Source organism: Agelaius tricolor, unplaced genomic scaffold (genome assembly GCF_023055355.1).
Source record: "Agelaius tricolor isolate 1412-34295 unplaced genomic scaffold, bAgeTri1.0.p SCAF_15, whole genome shotgun sequence".
Classification (NCBI taxonomy): domain Eukaryota; kingdom Metazoa; phylum Chordata; class Aves; order Passeriformes; family Icteridae; genus Agelaius; species Agelaius tricolor.
This window is the reverse complement of record NW_027269275.1, coordinates 17,139,458-17,158,481: the sequence shown is the minus strand read 5'-3', so window position 1 is coordinate 17,158,481 and position 19,024 is coordinate 17,139,458. Positions and strand designations below refer to the sequence as shown.

The 19,024-nt window shown below is 38.8% G+C and overlaps 1 protein-coding gene across 2 annotated transcripts; it reads right to left on the bottom strand.

Annotated features, from left to right (window-relative positions):
• Nucleotides 1–1,523: 1,523 nt before the first annotated feature.
• Nucleotides 1,524–18,014, bottom strand: BCO1 (beta-carotene oxygenase 1). Of its 2 annotated transcripts, none has more exons than XM_071440744.1 (12): nt 17,026–18,014; nt 16,529–16,681; nt 13,655–13,783; nt 12,158–12,287; nt 10,789–10,936; nt 9,790–9,937; nt 8,613–8,833; nt 7,496–7,753; nt 6,312–6,414; nt 5,625–5,719; nt 3,863–3,974; nt 1,524–3,686 (listed from the first exon to the last, which is right to left on the bottom strand). In XM_071440744.1, exons 1-12 carry the CDS (start codon nt 17,033–17,035, stop codon nt 3,514–3,516), a joined length of 1,680 nt encoding a protein of 559 aa, XP_071296845.1. In that variant the 5' UTR covers nt 17,036–18,014; the 3' UTR covers nt 1,524–3,513. The 2 variants fall into 2 exon arrangements, with proteins under 2 accessions (XP_071296845.1, XP_071296846.1); XM_071440745.1 differs by lacking the exon at nt 17,026–18,014 and adding an exon at nt 16,784–16,962.
• Nucleotides 18,015–19,024: the final 1,010 nt, after the last annotated feature.

Below are 19,024 nucleotides of genomic sequence, written 5' to 3'. Positions count from 1 at the left end.
CAGGAGTTTTAGGAGCAGAGGATGTAGGACAGAAGACCAAACCCCCAGCAATGTGCATGAAACACCAGTGGCTGTGCAACACCTGTTGTCGTACATGCCCATTTACAAATATTAGAAGGCCACTTTTTTCTTGCTTGGGTGTAATTATGCAGGATGTAGGTGTAGGCTGAGGATCCACAGGACACATTCTCAGCTCTCTTTGAGGGTAATGAAGGCAGAGAGCACACTGCTCCTTGGCTGCAGGGGAAAGATGTGTTTTGCTTGTCATTAATACTCAGGTAATTGCAGGCCCAAGGGAGCAGTGGTTTAAATTATTGTGAAAGCTGTCATTGAGTGGCCTGGTTATTTGAAAAGAAAGACACTGGTGTGTTTCCCTGGCACCTGCACAGATTGGTACAGAAGCAAACATTGTTGCATTTCTGGTTTTTAACCTGTCCTCGTAAACACTGTTTCTGCTTCCTCCTGCTGCCTATGTGGGGCAATGGGACAAGGTGTAACAGATAATATCCAGTTCCAGAGAACAAATTCATTGTTATACCTTGTTATTTGTTCCATTTAATGAATGCATTAACAAAAAAAACCCCACCAAACCAAAACAACAACAAACCAAACCACTCTATCAAGGTCCATTTGTAGCATCTCTGAGGTAATTAATTATATGTATGCATACCTGGGGCCTGGTTCTCTCACTCAACTATGTATTTTTCCTTTAATGGAGATACTTATCTTTACTATTTTTTATTTGCAGTCACTCCATCTAGATTTGTGTTAAGCCATTATTATAATCATTCCATGAATTTTGTTGGGCTAATTTATGACTTAAATTGGTGCAAAAGAAGAATCAAACCTTTCTGGCCCTTGAGATTTCATTCATAGCAAAGGGTGTCAGAAGCAAACCAAATGACACTCATTACCACGTGCCATGTTACCACATCAAAAAAACCCCACGAGCCTTGCAGCCACTTGGCAAAGCATATCTGCATTTCCCCTTGCTTCTGTCAGCCTGGAAATGATAGTGTGTTACCATATTCAGGGCAAATGTTTCATCAGATTGGTATTGCAACCACTAAACACATTCTTGAACAAATTTGTGATTAGCTGTATGGTTTTATTCCTATTGTCTCTGCTACAGGAGGATACTGGGATTAGCAAATGCAGAATCATTTTACATCACTGTTTTTCTCCTCAGGTTAACTACAAACTCAATGCTAATCAAATCCTGTGTAGTACTGACCCAGGGAATAGGGCACATCTCGTTTGAAAAATCATACCCAAGACAAGTTCTTATCATTTATTTTCTGCATTATTTCTACATGAATGTAAATAACACATTTGCTTGCTTAGACTACAGGTTGTTTTTATGATGAGTGTGTCCCCTATCCTGTCATCTTTACCAGTAAAAATTATCTCCTCAGAAGTCAATAACTCCTGTATCCAAACCTATGATTATCCAAAAACAACCCTGTGAGTACTACAGAAGAAATTCTAGAGACAAACTCTTAGAAGAAAATCTGTAACAATGGTTAGACTTTTGATTGATTGCCACCTTTTAATTCTAGAAATATATTTGTGGACCTTTGTTAAATCCAAACTTTTTCATATGAAAAGAAACAACCCCAGAGCTGATGTCTTTTGCCAATATCACAAGTCAATCTTCTCTTCCAGTACTGGTTCTATATTATTTACAAAAATGGAATTAAATTTCTTCTTTAGAAGATAAAGTTCTATTAAATACTAATGGTAATATGCCTTGGAAACACTAAAAGTGACTATTTCTGCAGACACACCTTACTGCTGAAGTGTTTATTTCCATTTTATGGAACATGTAAACATTTGAATGCCCAAACCTGCATATGTTAACTAGATCTGACCACAGTGTTTGGTTTTTTTTACATTAAAAATAGCCTGAATATCTATATCCTAACAAAGTGCAAAGACTTAAGCAGAGGAACAGAGGTCTGGTTGTTACAGGAACTGTGGATGATGTTGGTTCAGTTCCTGCTCTGCCACAAACAGGTTAAGTAATCACAAAGAGTAATCACCAAGCACAGATTCTCATGTGGTGGGGAGGTAATAAATGACAATTTCATTCTGTTTCCTTCCTGTGAAACACTGTGAGCAGCACTGAGGGCACGTGTGTGTCAAAGTGAGAGGTACCTGAGCTGTGTGGTGATACAGACAGACCAGATGAACACCGAAAATGGATGGATGTGCACCTCCATCAGTAAAGATGCCTCCAACAGCAAAGATATCTACAATGAGAAAATAAAATTCAAAGCAAAAGAATCTCTCACTTAAAGAAAAGTCAATAACTCAAATCAGGAATACAGTGGCAGGGGAAGGGGTAAGAAATACAATCTCTGTAACACAACCAGTCACACTGTGCTTGGCACTTCACTTTGTGTTGAAATGTGCATTTTAATTGTGACTGTGAGTCAGAGTTGTGCACTTTTATTAGGAAGCATCTGGTACAGACAAGGATAAACACTTGTGAGAACATGGGTGCTCCTAAGCAGACATAAAGGAATGCTCATTTATGGCAATAACAGCTCCTAGTTTCAGCTGCTGTGGGGTTCAATGAGGCCTAAATTAGATCTTTCACTCTTTCCCTAAACTGTTTTTCACACATGTGTGTCTGAGTTCTGCTAGGAATACACTGCCCTCATTCACATACACACTGCTATTAACAGAGAATAGTGGCAATAGCAAACAATTCTTCTTGTCTTTTACACAATGTAATCATCTAATCACATGAAATGCCATGGCAGATATTCTGCCAAGGAAAACTGATTTAAATAATAAAATAAAAACTGCTTAATATTGAATGTCACTAAAGTATATTTGAATGCTACATATAACCATGTACTCCATTTCAATAAAGTTACTTGGTTTTGTCAACATACAAGCTAAAAATACACCATGAAATGATTAGAAAAGCTGGAGGAATGGGTTAGGTTCTGGATAAGAAAAATGTAGCACCTCAGGATAATACTTTGGTTATGGTAGAGTTTAAGAAATCAAGCACCAAGAGAATATATTGCCATGAATTATTGGTATCATGGTAGATAGTTTAACATGAGGTTTTCTGGCAGGAGACCACTTTCATTGTCAGCTGCAGTCTTGCAACAGCCCATGGAAGTTACATGACCTGCAGACATGAGTGACTCATGCCATGTGTCACCCTATGAATACAGTACTTCATTTGCTCAGAAAGCTTTGTTCTACTCAAAGAAAACATTTCTTGTTTCCTTTCTCTCCTATTCCTTGCCCCACCAGCTGTATTCAACATTAGCACTTCAATATTGATAATTCTTCTTTTGGAATAATGATATACCAGTTATGCACACAATTATTTGTAATAAAGTCATTTCTGTCTCTTTTAAGAGATTATATGTAGATATTGAGAAGGTTATAATTAGTCATTTCTTATCATAAGAGAAGGCTGTTCCTGAAGGATATTTTCCCACATTCACTAGAAGGTTATGTCACTCTGTGCAATACAACAAATAGATTTTATTCAGTCTCAGTTTTCATGTCTTGCTGTGGTATAAACACTCCATGCAGGTCCATATGCATTTCCACATTCACTATGGCTCGACCCAGCTCTGTGAATGTTTTAGCATCCAAGACAAGTAGGAAAGGTGGATCCTTTGGATCACTCTTCACAACACAGGTCAGAACAACACCTGTGACACACAAATGAAGAATTAGAAACATAGGAAAATTTCACTAAGCAGAAAAGATAACCCCATCTCAAAGTGGAAGCATCAACCCAACTTTCTTGACTAAGAATATTGAATCTTGTAAGATTTAATACAAAACTCATGTAATCCCAGCTTTCAAAATGTTGTCATTATTTTACCCTCATCCTCTTCTTTTGCATCAGGGCTGGGAACAAAAACAGGCTCGGATGGCCAGCAGTCATTCTGTCCCCACTGGAGCATTTCCTTTGTCTGGGTGTTAAATTTTGCAATCTACATGGTTGTGACAAGAAAAGAAAAATGTCAGTGACCCTTGCAGTGGCTTTTTCCAAAGGTACAACATGAACACACTGCTGGCAGTGGGGATCAATGCTAAGAGTTAAGGCAGGTATCATCACAAGAAGAAACACCTGGAAAATGTTACATTTTGGAGTCACATTTTATGGCTGCATAATCACACAATGTTCTTTTGATTTCATTTCACTAGATTACAATTGCACCTTTCATTTATGGGTGTTTAATAGTTCACAAATGCTAACAGGCCACAAGAGAGCCTTCACTGTCAGTAATGCCCCTCACTGCAGAGAGTCCAAGACACAGAATATTTAAGTGACTTGTTCCAAATCACTGAGATTCTGTAGTAAAGCAGGAAACAGGATTCCAATTGCCATTTTCTAATCCTGAGAATTATTTTCCTTTTATTGCTACTTCCATATTGCTCAAGGCCTTCTGCTGCTCAGTAGGGTACATGTGCAGAAGAAAGGCTGTTCCTAGTGAGGTGTAGAGATCAAAGCAGTGTGGCAGACACTGGTGCTTTCTGAAGGAGCAGAGGGTGGATTTTCATCCCCCTGAGTGGCCAAAGCAATGGCCAGAGGGGGTCCCTGGCATTTTCAGTTCACTTCCATTAAGGCCTTTTCTCTACCCATAGAGATGCAGTTCTATTCTTTTCCATTCTGATCTTTAGTCAAAGAATATGTTTACACAAAAGTGAAACTATTCAAATTACTGGAGGAAGAGTTAGAAAGGATTCTCTCTTCTAGCCAAGATGACAGCACTTTCACTGACAGACTTTACCTAAGGATTAGGTTGTTGTTCTTGCATTCATTAAACTGCAACTGATGTGAAAAAAGATCTTCCTACCAGTGTTTTGTATTATATTTGAGTCAAGCAGAGATTATCTACACTGTAAATAATAACCTTGCAGAATTGTTTGAGTTATTGTCAGATGTGCTGCAATAAATTTTCTTGCATCATGCAGAAATCCAGCTCTATTTTGTAATCAGTTGTGGAAATTATAGGCAAGAACCAACAGTGACTTCAATTTGTGCTGCCTTGTAGTCACAGACCAAGAATTGTAAAGAGTGAGTTTGTCCATATAATACTCATACATTTAAATCTGTAATTTATCTTAATTTTATTTAATCTTTAAATCTTAATTAAATACTTTCCCTGTTAATCTATTTGTACTCCAGGCTGTCTCCTGGAATCATGCACATGTAAATAAAGCATTTGCTAACTCTAATAGAGACCTAGCCAGCAAAATATAAAAATTACATATTGTTTTAATATTTAAAATTTATTAGGTAGTATTACAATATCTTATTTTTCTGCTAGGTTTCCTAAAGGGAAAAAAATAAATACATACATGTAAATAATACTTCTTTTTCCTACTCTATTCTTTGTAGTTCCTGGCACATCACAGAAGGTTCAGCCCAATTTAGCAGAAAAATGAAGGTCTCAGTAGCTATTCAAGGGACTTTCATGGAACATAAAGCTGGAGTAAGAAGCCTGAGTTTATGAACACTTTATGAGGGAAATGGTACAACATGAACTTATCCTTATGAGAATTTAGGCATTTCATGTTTCTTTGCATGTGAATGGCCCACCATGGGAAAACACTGACTTTATAAATGTTAATTATACCTTTGTGGGAATTGGACTCCACTGGACTTGTGTTGCAAAGACATATTTGTATTTTTTGCCATTGTAGTCATAGTTGATGCGAGGCAGTTCTATCCCTGCATAAAATAAACTTCAAGACTTAGAAACAAGACAAGAGAAAACCTCAAATGTACATCTATAGAGACACAGCAATCTTCAGGAGGTTTTGCCCTGTAAAAAAACCTTGGAACTACTTAATAAAGGTGTTGTATAGACTTTGAATGTCTGAATTTCTAAGAATCTGAGGATGGGTACTGACATAAGTAAGCCAGGGCTGTTAGTTCAAAAGGCAACAATTTTTTATTCTTAGGGATTCATTAGACTGGAATTTATGAGGGCTTTTCTGGTTTGGGTTTTTTTTCTTTCTTTATAACTGGGATAGAATTGGAGGCTACCATTCTAAGAAATTACTTCCACCTTAGGTAATTTTGTATTTACATATTTCTGCTATTATCCCCTGATAAAAGGTTAAAAATCCTCTTTCAATGGCAATCTTTATAAAATGCAGCTAAACTTGAAGTACTACTTACAACAGACTTATTTAACTAAAATTACTCTTTTAACAAATAGATTTGCAAACCATACTTATAGTTGCAAGATCAGACTTGGAATCCTGTATTAATAATATAAAACTGTTGTAGCATCAGATATTTAAAGGATGTATCTCACCTTCACATAGGATTTCAGGTTGGCAATAAATGCTTCCATCTTTCTCCTTTACAGCAGTTGCAGTAGAGGGAAGTGTCACTAAATTAGAATCCACTACAGCATCCTGAAAGAGAAAAATGCTGGGAATGTCATAGATCTCTAAAAATATGCTTCTAAGTTAGATTTTTCATCAGTATGGTATTAATATTAACAATTTATGGCATTTTAGATTCTGAGGTTTTCATTAGAAATCTTGTTGCACTCAGAGTATTTTATTATAACATAGAATAATTATTTTGAATCACACTGAGTCCTTAGAAATGTTTAGATGCACATGGCTATGGCACAGAAGTACCATAAATTTGAGAATTTAATGAATGAAGATGGGTTTCAAGGAAAAAGGTGTCAAATTTTCACTGCAAGTCACCAAGGTTAGGTTTTTGCACCTGCTAAAACTCAAGTGCAAAAATAGGTGTGATATACTCTATAATGTCCTACTGCTGAATTCTTAAGATTGCAGAACAGCTGGTGTGATCCATCACATCCTTTGTCATTGCTGCAGAGCTGTTTCTGAGAAAAGAACAGAGCAGCAATGTTCTAGGATGCAGAAAGAAAAAGTAATATCCATTCCAAAGGTATCAGGCAGAAACTTGCCCAGGTTGCTGGGCAGTATAAAATCTTCCCTGCAAACAATGATGTAAAGTGATGCTTTAAATTAAACTAAAAGATAAAATCTTTTCTCTTCCTGCTATATATCACCCTTAAATGAAATCTTCTAGTTTTAATTGAACCATTGCACCAGCTGGGAGCATGCATGTATTGTATGTGGGCTTCCAGTGAAGTGTAAGAAACAGATTGTGCAAAACCTGCATGCCCTTGCAGTTAGCAGCCAAGTGGGTCTGTCTGCTTCTGTTTGATGGCATATAACAATTAATCTCCTTGGGAAGAAAATGGCATCTTCTTCACAGCTCTGTTCTCCAGAGTGGATGGTGTCAGCACCAGGATCCAATCCACAGAACCCTGTCCAGCTGCCCACTGCCATTTCCCACAGGACATGCAGAAACCAAACCTCCTGCAAGCTCTGGGTATCACAGAATCAGAAATTTACACACGAGGCCTGGCAACTAATAATACACCAATTATTCACACTGATGTATTTTAAATTACCAATCAGAAAACAGGTTAAAAAGTAATTTTCCTTCTACCTTGTCACACTGCAGAGGAACCACAAATCTTCTGCAGGTTGGTATGGAGGTAAGTTTGACATTCTCTTCAAAGTCTTTAGTCAGGTTTTTTAAATAAAACATGTCATATAAGCTATTGTCTGTATAGGCAATAATATCAAAAATAATGTGGCCATCCTCTTCATAAGCATTTACATGGTGAAAAAACACCATAGCATCAGTGTAAAACTTGGTGGACACTTCTTTTTTAGTCCTCCTGTCAATAAAGTGAAACCAAGTCTGAAAGAGAGAAAACATTATTTAAAGCCATTCAGAATCAGCAAATAGTTATTAAGAAAACTGTTCTCTAATGGTAGCCATCAACATTCTAATCCCTGTGTATTTTTACTGAAGGTTATTAAGAACTCAGGGTTTGCTGCTAGCAGACAAGGGGTTCCAACCTGAAGAAAACCCAGCAGTAAAATGAGTGTGGAACAACTTTAAGCTCATTTTACTGTTGCAAATTACTATTTGGGCTAGGCTGAGGATTGAAGTTTTCCAGAAAAACCTGGAAAATCCCCTGCTCTCTTTTTAAGTTAAATAAATCTGCCTTGGTTGAGAGTTTCTGTGGTGCTGGTGCCCTGTACCTCAGCAAGTCCCATGTGTTGATGCCCAAAGCAAGTGGAAATAAGATCCTCAGAAAACAGTTTTCCCCTCAGTTCCCACAGTGAAAGACTCTTCTTTTGTTCAGTGCAGGCTTTTCCACCAGTGGGGCTCTCCAGCACATGCAGTGCAGCTGGAGCAGATCTCACCCACCAGACACAGAATTTTGTTTGGACCAGGAGCAACTGGATGTGTCTCAGATGCTAGAGCAGATTGGAATTTCTCTGCTAGCACACAGTATTTCTAGCAATGCCAAACAATCCTCTCTCTCAAGAGCTTCAGCCTCAGATATTATTTGAGCAATTTCTGGATATGGGAGACAGTATTCCAAAACATACAGCTTCTAAAACAACTGTGCAACATGAAAATTAAGGTTTGAGGGAAAAAAAAAAAAAAAAGAGTGACAACTGAAATGAATGAACCAGAAGAAAAACAGAACAGTGTGGAAGAGGTCACTGGCCTGCCTGATTCCATTGCTCAGCAGAAAGAAAAGTACCTTATCATCCTTGTTAAAGGCAAGGCAGGAAGCCCAGCTCACACCTCGCACGTAAGCAGTTGCCATTTTGAGGATATCCAGTCTGAAGGGCTGCTCTATGAAGATAATGTAGTTCTCTGTGATTCCAAAGCTGTGGTAGTAGCTGGGGTGGAGCAGAGAGCGGGAAGGGACAGAGCAAACCACTTCCAGGTGCTTGAAACAAGATTTCTTCTTTTCGTGTTCTGAAATTAAATGATAAAAATTAAAATTATATTCCTAATAAATTCCATTCCAAACTTGTGCTTGGATTTCTCCCAGGCAGGGAAGAACTGGTTCCTTTCAGTTTTATTTGCATTTTCCTGTTAGGAAAGTGTTTGTTTACTCCTGCATAATTAACATAGAACTTTGCATGCAGGAAGCAATGCAGTGAAGTCACTGCTGCATCCATTCAGGCACAGCCCCCTTGTCCTGGGATTTGATTCCACTGGTTACTGTCTTCAGAAATACCAGCATGGAGGAAAAATATGTTTAATTAAATCAGCAGCTTTAAAAAGGGGTTCAAATATGTCTGTGGTTTTTAACTTCTAAGGAGACGTCCCCAGATTTGAGCCCCAGTTAAAAATTGCAAACTGGGGAGGCTGTGGAAGGCCTCTGGATTGTTCAAGAAGGGACAGACAACACAATAGAAGCTGGTTTTCAACAATACACACCAAAAACCGACCTTGAAGGAAAAAGAGCATGGGATTTGCTCTGTGAACAATGGACAGCATTTCAGCAAGGGCCAGTATTGGCCAGGCTAGAGAGGAATTAACTCTATATTAGGTTTTATTTGGTCTCATGCTTTCACTATAATCATAGTATCAGCATTTGCAGAGAAATTTCATTTACAAAGAAATTAAAATTTACAACTTCAAATTATATGTACTGCCCTATAATTGTTTTAGAATCTTCATCCACAAGTAAGTTTCTTCTTACTGAAACACCCTGTTTACACAGTACTCAAGAAGAGCCTTTGTAACAGCACTTGCCCAGACAGGCTAAGCAGTTAATATGAAGTTCACAATAAGTTTAAATTAAGAAAATGAACACCATTGGTTACTAGAACAGATGTATCACCATCCTTGCCCATCCTTGCCCTTTGAAGAAAAGAAATTGCTAACAAAGTTTCTAGAAAATATCAATAACACATATTTTTTACCTGGTACAGAGGAAGGAATCTTAAATAAAAGGTATTTTGTCTTCCCTTTATCAACTATTGAAGTGCCCATGTTGAGAACATTTCCTGCACTGTCATAGTGGGGGTGAGAAGTTGCCAAATTTACAGCTACATATTTGTTGTAGTCAACCTGGAAAATGATACAATAAGAGATTTGAGAGATGTGTAAGAGAATGAAAATTGATCTCAGCTAACAGCACAAAACCACCAGATTTTTAGCCCTGGCAGCCTTATATTGGCACCCCATTTACAAATGGCTTTGAAATTTAAATAATTAAACCAAAACACTTCTGTAGGTATTCAAATGAGTTCCTTATTCAAGGCTAAATCAAGTTACAGAATCTGAATTAGAGCCACCTCTCCCTTGAAGGATTAGCTAAGCAAGTTATTCTGCAAATGCCCATTTCACCCTGAAAGCACTTTATTTAACAGAGCTGTCTGGCAATCTGCTGGAGCTAAAAGATTTCTATTTTATCTAAAGTTTGGAAATTGGACTCCAACTGTAGTGTGGGCTAGAAAAAAAAATCTTTGTATATATTTCAATATTTCAAGTTCTCATTTTAATAATTAAATAAAATCTTACATAAGGTCCTTGAAAAGTAGTCATATAACTGACCTACTGATTTTTTAATGACGTAAATAATTTTATAACTACAGATACATAATAATGGCAATCACCCAAAATAATCATGTAACTGTGCAATTATTCCTGCAACCTTCCTAGATTATGTACAAGTGAAATTGCTCAAAGCCCAGCTTTTTCCAAACTAAATAAGATTTAAATTTTAACTCAGGAGTTCTTAAAAGATCTCTTGTATCTTTTGGTATCTTCACTATTTCACTTTACCATGATTTCAAAAGTAAGACAACAGTAGAAGAAAAGCATTTTGTGTCCTGAACATGTTAAAGCATCCTCATGTGTCAGCCTGAAATTTATTCATCAGCAGACAAAGAACCAGAATGACAGATGGTGGTTTGTACCTTCTCCAATGTCTCCAGAGTCTGTGGATTAATTTTCCTGATGAAGTTAGTCTCACCAGTAGCATAAAAATCATCCCCAGCTTTCATAATGTTGATGAGACAGTTGTCTGTGAACTCAGGAATGGTGTGAGACAAATAGGAGAATGCCCTGTCCAGAGGAAATTTCATTAGAGCCACAGAAGCTGGAGCTGCTTTTCCCCCACCTGGAGCACAAGTGACCCTGCAGTGCCACAGCCCTGGGGCTGCTGTCCCTGCTGCCCCAGCTCCCTGGAAAGGCTGGGAGAGCAGAGGAGATGGACTTCTCCAATGCCCATGGCCTGGGGGAGGGTTAAGGACATGCAAGTAACTGGTTTTGACACACACATGGGCATCCAGGCCCATTCCTGCTGTCAGCTCTAGGACATGCACTGGTTTATCAGCATGGATTAATTACTCACTCTCTGTCCTATCTTGGGAAAATTTGGCCTACCAGTTCCTACCTAAAAGCTGGTAGGTTTTTCAGCTTCATTAAATAGATGGATTCATACACTCCCCAATGGAATACTTTTGTTATCAGTGTTATTCCACATCACAATTATGATTTCAAAGAAGATTGGACATCATGTAGGCTTGACAGTTTCCTTTATCAGTGTATGATTTCATCACAGTCACTAGAAGCCAAGACAAAGTTGCTATAACCTTTTTGAACCTCAAATGCCAGAGTTCCTCTATTGCTATTGGAAGAGGGAAGAAAATCTCATGTCAGGGGAACAACTTACAACACATCAGCTCTTTTGCAATAACTGCCTGTGTTTGTGTCCTTACCAAATATCAGGTTCGAGGTCACCAGAGAAAGCTCAGTGGCAAGGAGAGAAGGGTGACCTATTTGCACTATTAGTGAATCCCTACAGCCAATTTTACAAGACCAAGGATAACATGATGGCCTAGACCTCACCTTTCTGTTAAACCATCTTTAATCAAAAAATTTTCTAATTTTTTGTAGCTATTGATGCTTCTCTTTTTTTTTTTTGTTGAATAGACTTTGTATTAATACCTTCCCCATCTCTAAGTGTTTTTCTTTCTTGTTGTTTCTCCCCTTACAGAGTATCAAAATATTTCACTAGCTGGAGAAAGAAAACATTTGTTTTTTATATAATCTAATTTTGTTACTGAATAAAGCAGCAAATATTGGTGATAAAATGAATTTAAGATATTTGCCTTAGACTAACCCATAGGCAGTTCATATCTCTTGGCCTTTTCAATATTTAGCAATTGTAAATTTACAAATCAACTGTTGTATTTGTACATATGTGTCAAAGGTAAACAAAAAGACCTCTGTGCTGAAGAGAGAAGTAGATAGAAGAATCTTGTTGGGAAAAGCATTGCTTACTTGGCAAATATGTTTTTGCATGGATCTGGATAAGCCATAGTCCCAAACTCAGACACCACGATTCTGTTTGCTTCTATGTTACAGTTGTATGTGTCACTTCGGAGATATTTACTTCTGTAGTAAACTTCACCTGAGGAGGAACAAACAGGTCTCAATCACATTTTATACTTAGTCCTTCAAAAAAGTAGAGCCAGGGTTTCTCAAGCAGCTGTCCTTGAGCCAACAATAGTTGGGAATAAAACCAACAATACCCCCAGCTCCCTGTTTTAAAGGCTCTATGGCTGCTGAGACTGGTAACAATTTGTCAAGATTTCCTGACTTCCACTACTAATACTGGGGAAATTTTGAGGGGAAAGTGGGGATTTGGATAAACTGTTCCAGCAAATAAAACAATGTGTGCAAAAATGATTAATTATACAATCCATTTACAGGTGGTGACAAATCTCCTATATTGGCAAAAATTTAGTTATGGGAGTAACAGATTGCTTGAAGGAATCAACAGTTTAATGAATCTTCACTGTACTTGAACTAAGTGAGCTGTGTTTGCTTTAGGTAAGTAAGACATATTGGCAATTTAAAAAACACTGACTATTTCTTTATAATTTATTTTTTAAGGAGGTAGAGCTAGACAGGCTAGAGATCCTGCAATGGCATTAAATGCTTCCAATCACAGAAATGGGAACTAAAAAGTAAATACTAGGATTAGAGGATAACAGGAGTAAATCCCATTTTTTAAAACAGATACATATTTTCTGCCACAAGAATCCAGGTGTAAACCATCCTGTCTCACTGTGTAACAGCTGAATGGGTGAAAAATGTTTTAACTGAAAAAAAAATGGAATTGAATTGTTTAGGGTAGAGAGCTGTCTGTCTTTCCTTCGTAAGGATGACAGGCAGGAGGAGGGACTGTAGGGTGTCAAATATTTTAAGTGAGGTTTGACATGTGAAGTGACACAGTGGCCCAGTTTCTCTCCTGGCAGCTGTTATAGCTGCAACTAAATCCCAAAAAGGGGAGTGCTGGTCCTCCCTGAAACTGGGCTGTTCCTGCACAGCAGAAGAGCCTCTGGGCACCACAGTCCCTGGGGCTGAGCCACTGGAACCCAGTGAGGTTTTTGTGGGATGGGAGGCAAAGGCTGCCCTGCAGTGACCTGCCCAGGGGTGGGTGTGTGCTGGGCTGGGGTGACAGCAGCACTGAACTTCAGCACTGCAGAAGGAAGGACAAGTAAATCTCCCTGCAAACAGCCAAAACAGAGACATTCCAGCTGCTGCTGTCAAGGGTGGGGTGTCAGGGGGTGTGTGGAGAGACTTCCCCCACAGGAGGTCCCCTCTCACACACCACTCTGCAGACAAAACCCACAAGACCCCAACCCAACTCCGAACAGAATTAGCAACCCAATTCAGAACAGAATTGCCAATTAATGTGGCAAATTGGTGCCACATTAAGGCACCAAAATGTGGCTTGTTGGGTTCCTTTCAATCCAATGTGCAACAACTTACCATTTTTAAATGTAAAGCTGTGCAGCAGAGCCAGGCCATCGAACCAGTGGTTGTACTTGCTGTCCCCTATGGTGTGCATCCCTGGGCCATTTCGGAGCAGCACCCCTTCCAACCAAGTGGGCAGCTGCCCTGTAACCAAAAAGGAGTTATCAGTATTCATTTAGGCAAGGAGAATGTTCCAGGATATTTTTCTTAAAGGCAGAGGCTTCATGCAGTCAGACAGACTGTAGGTGTGTTGAGATTTGCAGTGCCATATAATTATATTGGAGTTTGGGTTAACTAAAATTTCCCCTACTCAAAAATGTGGCACTAGTGACAATCTGCATGACTATTGCTATTGGAGATTACTATAACAAAATGAGACTGCTGGAATGTAATTTGTTAATTATCAGGAAGCAAATAAAATTGGACCTTTCCTTCCTGCATTCATATTTTACAGTGATCAATTTAAACCCTTCTACTTGTGCCAGAAAAAGCTCGAGCTTATCAGAAATAAACATATTTTATAGGTTATATGATTTGCACTAGCTTTCAGCACATCAGCTTAGACTTCAGGCTAAATTAATTCCACTAAAATTTCATTAATTAGATTACACAGCGTAATATAGTGTAATTTGGGAAATGCTTTTGTGACACTAGTCATAATATAGTGTTTTGTACACAATAAAGTATATGAATATTGTACTGAAAATACATAAGTGCTGTTGAGACTTGAATCATAAATGTTCCTCATCAAATCCCTGCAAGAGATGCATCACCTACCACTAAACTGACAGAATAATAACAATTAAAGAATGTCAATAGGTTTAAAGAGATGAACAAAGGCATATCAGATATTATATAAAAAGCTTGACTTGCTTCTTTGTGCCTGTGACTCCTGAGGGAACCTTTAGGATCACACACTGCTTCTTCACACAATTCCTGCTCTGGGTATTGCCTTTGCATAAAAAGCTCTTCAGAACTTATATTTCTCCTTATCATTTAGTTTGTGATCCCACATTGATTTATGCTGACACACCTTCTTGCTAAAACCCCTTTACAATGGCTAGAAATGCCCTCCCATGGACCTTAAAAATTAACTCATTCCAACCCCTGCTGTGGGCAGGTCCACGAGACCAGTTTGCTCAAAATCCCATCCAACCTGGCCCTGATCAATTCCAGAGATGGGGCACCATCATTAGGGCCTAACTCCATCAGGGTTACAGCTCTGGAATACATGAGGTACATTAAAAATTGACACAACTGAGGAACTTTCATTATCATCATCATCATCATTATTGTTGTTGTTGTTATTTTCTAGAAGAGCCCAGAAAACTAAACCTTACTTTCCTTTCTAACACAAGAAACTCCAAGGCAATAGCTGTAGTATATTTTGATATATGATAATTTTGCTAGGAAAGATAAGAAAGGGAAAAAGATCTTTTTAAAGCACTGTGGACTTAATTTAGTTTCTGAAATTTCTGGTGCAATTCCTTGTAATTTCTGACATAATTTCATTATGAAAAACAAGGAGCAAAGGGTCAACTAGTGAGGTTTTCAGATAATTCATCTTAGCAGGAATTAAGCATTTCTGTAAATCACACTGGGCCCCAAATCAACAACCAAAAGTGCTTATATAGCTTTAAAAATGTGGACCTTATTCTTTTCTGTAATGGGTGAGGACACATTAGTGACACAGTGAAATCCCCAAATATTTGGACGTTTATTAACTATGGTAACAACAGCATCTCATGCCTGTAAAATCACATGCCTGTAGCAGAGCATGGGTTAAACGGCAGATGATTTTAGAAGTCTGATAGATATTTACAGTGTACATATTGAGTAACAAGGAGCCAAAATACTGGCAGAGTTTCAGGACTACCAAAATATTTGAAGGGGTTATGGTTCTCTTTTATTTTCTTTATCAAAGAAGGAATGTCTTGTATGTATTACCTTCTGAAATACGGAGTCTTTGTTCAAATAAACTATTGCATAATACAGATCAGGCCTGATAAGTTGTTTGTTTGCAAATAACTTCAAATGTTTTTATAATAAGTTGTTTCCTCTAGAAAAAAAACCAATTGAAAGGCATAAACCCATCAAAGCATGAAATAATTCAAAGGCATTAAAACAAAACACTTTGTCTGACTTGACACAAAATCTTTTCCAATTCAGCTGTGAAACTGAACAGCAACAAAGCCCTGAAAGTTTTAAGTTTGTACTTGGGAATGGCAGACTCCTACCATTTCTTGGACTACATATCACAAACAACACGGCCAAGATTTACTAAGCAGGGGTTCCCAGCTACAAACCTCTCCTGTAGCTGTTGGGAAAAAAAGTCTTCTGCAAAGTAAAAGAAACCGGGAAAAAGAACGAGTTGGTCGAGTGTCACCCCTAGCCTGGAGAGCCACTTTAAACTGTGTCGCCGAAGGACACTCCGCAGTTTCTCCTGGGTTATTTTCTTTTTAACGCTACCCTGTGGATCCTGTCCTGGTGCTTCGCTGCTTAGGAGCGCCAGGGGTGAAGAGCCCCGATTGGGGAGCCCCGGGGGAGCGGAGGGCAGGGAAGGGTTACAGGGGAGAAAGCGAAAGTGGGAGCCGAGCCATGGGGGAGGGGGTGGCCGAGATGGAATCCCCGGCTCTCCCTCATCACCAACTTCAGTGAGTCCTGTTCAAACAGACTTTCGAAAAGTACACAGAAATGCTCATGGAGTGAGAAAACTCCCTCAGCAGGGTCACAAATATTATCTGAGATCAGTCCTTTAAACAAATTTCCCTTGCGCCTCTCTCTCAGTTTCCCTTTCCAGCGCTGCCTCGGGTGAAGAGTCACGATTTTTACGCATCGGAAAACACCAAAATAGTGGCTGGTTTTACCACAGATTTTTCTTTCACTTACCCTGCACCTCAGCTTTTATGGGCTCTGGATGCTCTTCCTTGTTCCTGCCATAAAGCGTGTCCATGTCCGCTGGAACCCCGGTGCCTGCGCTCTGCCCGGCCGCTCCCGCAGGCGCCCTTGTCCCCCCCAGGCTGGGCTCAGAGCGGCTCTTTCCTGTTACATATAAAGATAAGGTCAAAGTGCAGCGGGAGCTCGTGGCCGCTGGCTTATAGATTGACTATTTATAATAGCTGATCTTTAATCCCTAGAACATACACTCTAATTCTTGCACATTCGTATTAAAATTAACTCTTTCGCTGGCTCGAAGGGGAAGTAAGAAATGCGTTGTCTCTGCTGTTTGCTCCTTAGGAGCCTGGCAGAGGGAGGCAGGCAGAGCCAGGAGACAGCTGGAGAGGCTGAAACATCTCCTGCAGCTTTCCTGGTCCGTGTTAGACACTGCTGGGGATGCTCGTACCATTTCTGCTTGGGAGAGGAAAAGAAAAGAAATCTCTGCTCACCGATCTGCATTTGGCACTTTGGGAATGACAAACACTTCAGAGCAGGGGATCATCCTTTTCTTTTCATTCTGTGATTTTAAATTGGGCTGTTCTGTAAATTAACAAATTATCATCACTGAATAGTCATGGGATGTATTTCTTTATGTGCAAGCTGTTCCAGAGTCAACTGAGTGGCACATCTTTGAACTAAATATCTTTTCACTCTACCATTTTCTCCCATATGTGACCCAAATCCACCTATGAAAGTATGGCAGGATTCCATAAAACTAAGGCAGATTTTTAACTTCATGCTTTTGTTTCTAGATAAGGTACTTAACTGAATTCAATGTTGTTAATTTTAAAATCCTCTGGAAAGAGAATTATTTCAATATAAAGCATGTGATTGCAGAGTAAATCTTAGGCTCCATTGATCATGAAGGATAAAGAAAATCTTTGCACAATTATATATTATGCAATTTCATATGGGGTTACCCTAAAATCCGATTTTTTTCAGCTGAATCACCATTGTTCCCAAAATGTTTAACATCACTTCTTAAGACTGACTGATCTCTTAGAACTATAACAGCTATTTTATTCAAAACACAATTTGTGCTACAGACTCTTCTGACACATTTATTATACATTGTTCCTCTTCTCCAAACCTCCTGTCTTTTTGATGGCTGATCTTCACTCCAGGAGATCATCAGGACAGCATGCCTTGGTCTCTTTTTGGAAAGCACTGACAGAAGCAGATGATAACAAAATAAAAAGCCAGATTAGAAGAGAAAATATAAGGTCTTTGTTTGAATTAGTAATACTAATAAAGAGCAGGATTGATCCAGAAGGCTGTAGGAGATGAAGGTGATCAAAATCCACAAATATCTGGAGATACAAACATACAGACAGGCACATCCACTGTTCATATGCACATGGGTACTTGTGTATATGTGAGAGTGTGTGTGTGTGTGTGTGTGTGCATTCAGATGTTGATTCACTTCATGCACAAAGCCAAGGAAGTGATTTTTAAGCAATGTTAGGGACTCAAAAGCATCTGGCAAAAAACCAAAGCTGCCCAACTCCACTCTCACTAAGCCATGGGGACTTTTTCTCTCTCCACAAAGTTCTGTTTTGCTTTAATATGTTTGTTTCAGTATATCCTCATCCATTTATGTCTCCACTCTTAATGCTGCAGTTTTAATTATCTGACATGTGAGATGTCTAATCTGTAGTGATAGTAAGATTTCCATTGAGCAAGCAAGCAATGGAAAGATTAATTCAAACCTCTTTTGCCTCCTCCACACCAAGTGTTCATGTAGGTTAAGGTTCAGCCATATGAGATAGCTGGAAACTGTGTTAAAAGTTGTCTGAATGGAAGAATAAGGAGCTGCAGATATCCAACAGCTTCTGAAATCAACCCAAATGTGTTTGGTAGCTAATTTTAGGTGTCTGTGACTGAAAGTTTTGTCTCATATGTTGGACAACTTAAATAAAGAAGCTTTATGAAGTTAGTTCTTCCTGCTTGTCAGTAAAAAATACTTCATTTACCAGCAAAATAATTTTTTTGTTGTTTTCCTCACACTAACGACAAATAAGCAGTTTAGTACAGTATGTGGAGATTAATTTTCCTGCCAACTGTGTGATTTCCCCCCTTTTTACATTGAAATGGCAAAATATCAAAGCATTGATTTACAATTATAATGTGCAATTCTCAGCAGTAGAGGATGTGGATTAGGTGACTTTTCTAATTTTATTATTTCACAATGTTTCTTCTTGTTGCAAAACCCTTCAAATAGAAATCTTCCCCCAACCAAATCTCACATTTCTCTCCACAGTTTCCTCTCTCTATTCACCCTCCATGACACCATTTTTGAAGTCACCAGCTCCCCACCACGTGCAGATTTGCTTATTTCTCTCTGCCCTAAACAGCTGTGGTGAAGGCCACAAGCTGCTTCCTTTTGGGCTCTTTCTCACTTTCACTTCCCTCCATCTCTGCATGCCCTGAGCTTCTCTCCCAGAATTT